At 37.5% G+C, this 4,680-nt stretch overlaps 1 protein-coding gene across 1 annotated transcript; it reads right to left on the reverse strand.

The window, feature by feature from the left end:
* Positions 1 to 215: 215 nt before the first annotated feature.
* Positions 216 to 3,706, reverse strand: LOC133299388 (light-harvesting complex-like protein 3 isotype 1, chloroplastic). Its single transcript, XM_061498844.1, is given in 4 exon segments — positions 216 to 588; positions 590 to 804; positions 925 to 1,062; positions 3,115 to 3,706. Coding segments are annotated over 4 exon segments (846 nt in total). The 5' UTR covers positions 3,554 to 3,706; the 3' UTR covers positions 216 to 534.
* Positions 3,707 to 4,680: the final 974 nt, after the last annotated feature.

Consider the following 4,680-nt stretch of genomic DNA (forward strand, 5'->3'; position numbering starts at 1 on the left):
TACGGCCATCCGGTTGTCAGAATGAAAGCATGGAAAAACTCGGGAACACCATTCTTCATTATCTCTCCATTGAAAGTGACAACAGATAAAGAAATATCAGCCCTTTGAGGACCACTCGTACTTTGAAAGACAATGATAGATTGGTCCCTATCTTTTTGAGTTTCAATTTCTTGATATTTATTCAGTTTCCCATAGATGTACAGCATCCCCTATTCCTACAATTGCAATCACTGCTTGAACAAACTTGGTTACTATTGATGGCAATTCAAATGTGTACAACTGTTTGCAATCTCCTTTCTAGGAGTGATCCGCTTGATGAGTTCAAACCATTTGTTATATTTGTCGAATTAACAACACAATTTTACAGACTCTCAAGAAAATTCCTGCATTGCAAACACAAATACTATCTGGGTTGTTCAGCACTAGGAAGACAGAAGAAATTGAAACACAATGTCTAATTCATATTCATGTCTTGTTTTGCACTAGCAAGATTAATAGAGCACTATATTAAGAGACAGATGCGGGGAGGGAGAACTAAAGAACAGCATTTCCACTACTCTTTTTTGGATGCGTCTGAGTTCTCATCCTTCCAAGTTGCTTGCCATTGCTTGTCATAAAATGTAGTCTCATCCAATAGCTTCTTAAGATTTTCAAAGTCCTCATTCTTTCGGATCAGAAGTACTCCCCCCACTGCTATGAACAGAAGAGTTTTGCAAAAGAAGTTGCCCATTTGATCAACTAGACCTACTCCTGTCAGGCTATCAACAAAATATGCCATAAAGAACCCTATCATTGCAGCACGACCTACATGATACTCAAAACAAGAAAAGAGTCAGCAAGGGAGTTTTTTTGTTTTTCTTCCCTCTTATTGGCATTAAACCCTTTATTCTCTAATTTCGCTTTAGAATACAAAGTAGAACTGACCATTAAGTAGTTCAGCTTCAGGAAGATGGAACCTTTTCATCCATGCCCACCAGGGTACGATAGAGGTGTCAAAAACTACAGGGTTATCATTGCTGGATGATTCTGGGTTATCCTCAAGCCATTTTCTCCTTCTAGCCTCTGAAAATAATTACAAAAGTAGATCCCTAGATGAAGTCAAGTTCAAAGTATTTAGAAAAAAAATGTAACACAAGAAGCTGACAACATATGAATCTACTAATCCTTACACCAACTATTCATCTGTTACCCCTGTAACACACTGTTTCATTATTCAAAAGATATAAAATAAAATGACTGTTCTGTAATTCTGCACAGACTTTGAAGCCTTTTCACAAGCATGAAGCTCATTTTTCCTCTATCCGTGTTCCTCGTCCTCTCCAGTGTTTTGTATTTTTCCTTTCATTGTGCTCCATTTTCCTCAACTCTAAGCATCCTTTTCAGATTTTGATGAAACCTTAAAGCCCTGCACATTCCTTTTCTCTTACAAGTGGATCTTGGGGTGATTTTCTGAAGTTAGAAGGTGTTCTGAGGAAAATTCATTATCTAAAATTTTTAGGAATTTTATCTAACCATATTTTATTTATTTATTTTGATACATTCATCTAATCTTATTACCTATTGCTAGTTCATTCTTAAATAATTTTCTAAACCTTACCAAAATATTTGTGTGTTCAAAATTGCTGGATACTACCTTGCTTGCTTTCTCTGGATTTGCTAGAAGTGATTTAGTTGCCTCTTCAAAAGTGAGTGGATAATATTTTGGGGGGATCCATGTTTGAATCCCATAGCTACTAATAGGGGTAGTGTTCTGAGTGCACCTAATTATTATATGCATACGGATATTATATTCTGGGAGAAGAGAGCTATCAATTAGATGGAGCTTCCCCAAGTTAGAGATCACCCCTTGGAGGAGAGGACTATCAACGAGATGATGACACCCTTGATGGGTTGATACAATGTGAATTGATTTGAGAAATGAAAGGACTGTTCGATAGATGGAACCACCCTTAAAGGAAAGGCCACCTTAGGAGGAGATGAATATTAGCAAGGCCGAGCCACCTCATATGTGGCTCTCTCATGTATGAACCCTACAATATTAAACTTACGACTTTACTACATTTTGTAAATGATCTTTACATTACTTTATAAGTTTTTTGACTTATCATTCATATACATATTTTATTGGTTTTGTGTATATTATTTACTTTCATTGTCCTAGCATGTTGTTGTTGTTTTTTTTTTTTTGGTGTGGGGGGGGTGTAGCTAAGGCTGGATCATTCTCATGCTATGCTTTGGCATAAAATCAAACTCCATGGCATGCTTTTCTAAGCAAAACCATTCAGGTAAGCTGCAGCAGAAGTTGTGCAGCGTTGTCAACAGAAACAAATTGCAAGGAGGAGAGGGTTGAAGGGTGGAGGAAGACAAGGAATCCGCCATAGATGGAGCTGGATTATAGCTGAGAAGCTATAGTGCTCTTGATATCATATAAGTGTTTCTGCACGAAAAGAGTTTCATCCAAAATGCTTGCGCAGTTTTTTCATTAACTGGGCATTGATATATAAACAAGTGTGTTTATAAGGATTACAACAGCTGATATGCTTTTGCCTCCACTTTATAATACCCTTTCCCCTTCCCACACCAGGTCTTATATCTCCTTTTTAACCCTCTGAAAAAAGGAGTCATATAAGAAGAAATAACGATGGATAAGGCTAAGGCGCTAACCACACAGTGAAACAAATTTAGAATTTGAAAGAAAATTGAAAGCAGCTACTCCCTCTACAGGCACCAACTAAAGATTCACCTTCTTCAGTTTAAAAGAAATTTTTTTCCTCAACTTCCATTTGGAAACCTTGCAATTGAAATTTGTTTACTTTCAGTTGGAGATCCAGTTTTAACATCTCCCATTCTCACTCCAACCTCTAACCCTGCTTACACAACCATCAGAGTCACACAAAAAAAAACAAAAGCTCTATGGTAGGGGATCGATCAGTATATAAATGACCTAAAAGTGAAAGCAAACATTGTAAAACAGAAATGGGGTAGCAGAGAAAACGAACAGAATATAAAAATTGTAGCCTCCAAGGACTCGTAATTTCAACGAAAATTGATTTGAATAAAGAGAAAAAAAGCTTAACAAGGCATGGAGCACACTAAGAAAAGCCATAAAGTTACCAGCATCAATAACAGCATCCCAATTGGTCTTGCCATTGTTCTGAAACTGCTTCAAGTCCCATGTCCCTCCAACCCATCTTGGGTCCACAAAACCACTCACCACCTTCACTTCCTCAGCCACAGCAGCAACAGCAGAAGAAGCAGACCCATTGGTTCCCATGGAAGTGTTCTCCAGCTGCTGCTGCTGCGGCGGCGGAGAAGGCTCCGGGACGGCCTCCTCCAGCGGTGGTTCCACTGCAGTTGCAGCTGAACCAGAAGAGCCAACACCATTGTCAGCAGAAGAAGCCTTCAAGAGAAACAAAGGAAGGTTCTTTGGCCTGAGAGTGAAGAAGAATCTGTTGTGGATGAGATGGGGTTTGGAATATGATGAAGGAGTGGCTGAGAAATGAGTCCGAGGAGAAAACGAGGCCATGGTGGTTGGCATGCCTTGTGTTTGCATTGATTTGATTGGTTTGTGTTTCTCTCTCTGTCTCTGTGGGGTATCAGAACATGGTATGGTAAGTGTGTGGGTTTCTCAGTTTCTGTTTCTGGGGTTATCCTCTCACTCCTCAGCCTTTGAAATTAATTAAATGGGCACAAGTGAACTGTAGTGAAGTGAAGTGAAGGGGTTCTGAAAAGTGAAAAGGCTCTCAACTTGTTTGTCGTTTATTGGCTTTAGATCAATTCCATGTCCAATCATCTAACTCTTCCTTGCCCATGAATTAGACTAGGCTTGGCAAAAATCAACGTAACTCGATTAAAATGAGTACAGTTGGGTTAAAAAAATTAACTTACTAACTCGAGTCAGTCGACCTCTTTTAGTTCGGAAAAAATTAAGTCAACTCACGGGTTAAATAGGTTGTCTCACGGATTATAATTTTTTAATATAAAAGTATAAAAATTAATGAAGATAAAGTGGAAAGCTAAAGCCTAAAATCTCAATTCTAAATACTCGAACAAAAATACCCTACAGCTGCCAATAAGTCCAAAACCGTGCATTAAGAATCTTTTTTATAGTATGTGTGACAGTGTGAATGTGGTGCCAACTGCCAATAAGCCTAAATTTAAATGCAAATTTTTTTATGGTTTATCTGTATAATGTCTTTTGCATTGAATGAATTAATAATTTAGGAAAAAAAATTATAAGTTATAGCATCAATAAAATTTTATTTTTATTTTTCCATTTTTTCGAGTCAACCCTAACCCGACTTGGGTCGGGTTGGGTTGGGTTTTCTGGTTCGATTATTTTTCGAGCCAACCCTAACCCGACTCATTTTTTTTCGGGTTGAACGCAGGTTGGATCGGGTTGAGCCGGGTTGGCCTGTTTTGCCAACCCTAGATTAGACCATCTTGCAACCTAGTAACTTAAAAGTTAACCTATTCACGGTTTCATTTTAAATCATTAATGTTAAAAATATTAAAAAAAATATGCTCAAGATAAATTTAAGAGAAATCATTATCTCATTTTACATGAGATAATTATCTCATATTGTTCTCACATTAAAAATTGTGCCATTATTTTTTCTTTTTCTTTTTAATAGATGATAGGCCCCACAACATCATGTGTATATAGTAGGAGATAACTAT

Source organism: Gastrolobium bilobum, unplaced genomic scaffold (assembly GCF_033153095.1).
Source record: "Gastrolobium bilobum isolate Gb01-03AN ecotype WA unplaced genomic scaffold, APGP_CSIRO_Gbil_v1 utg1549, whole genome shotgun sequence".
Classification (NCBI taxonomy): Eukaryota; Viridiplantae; Streptophyta; class Magnoliopsida; order Fabales; family Fabaceae; genus Gastrolobium; species Gastrolobium bilobum.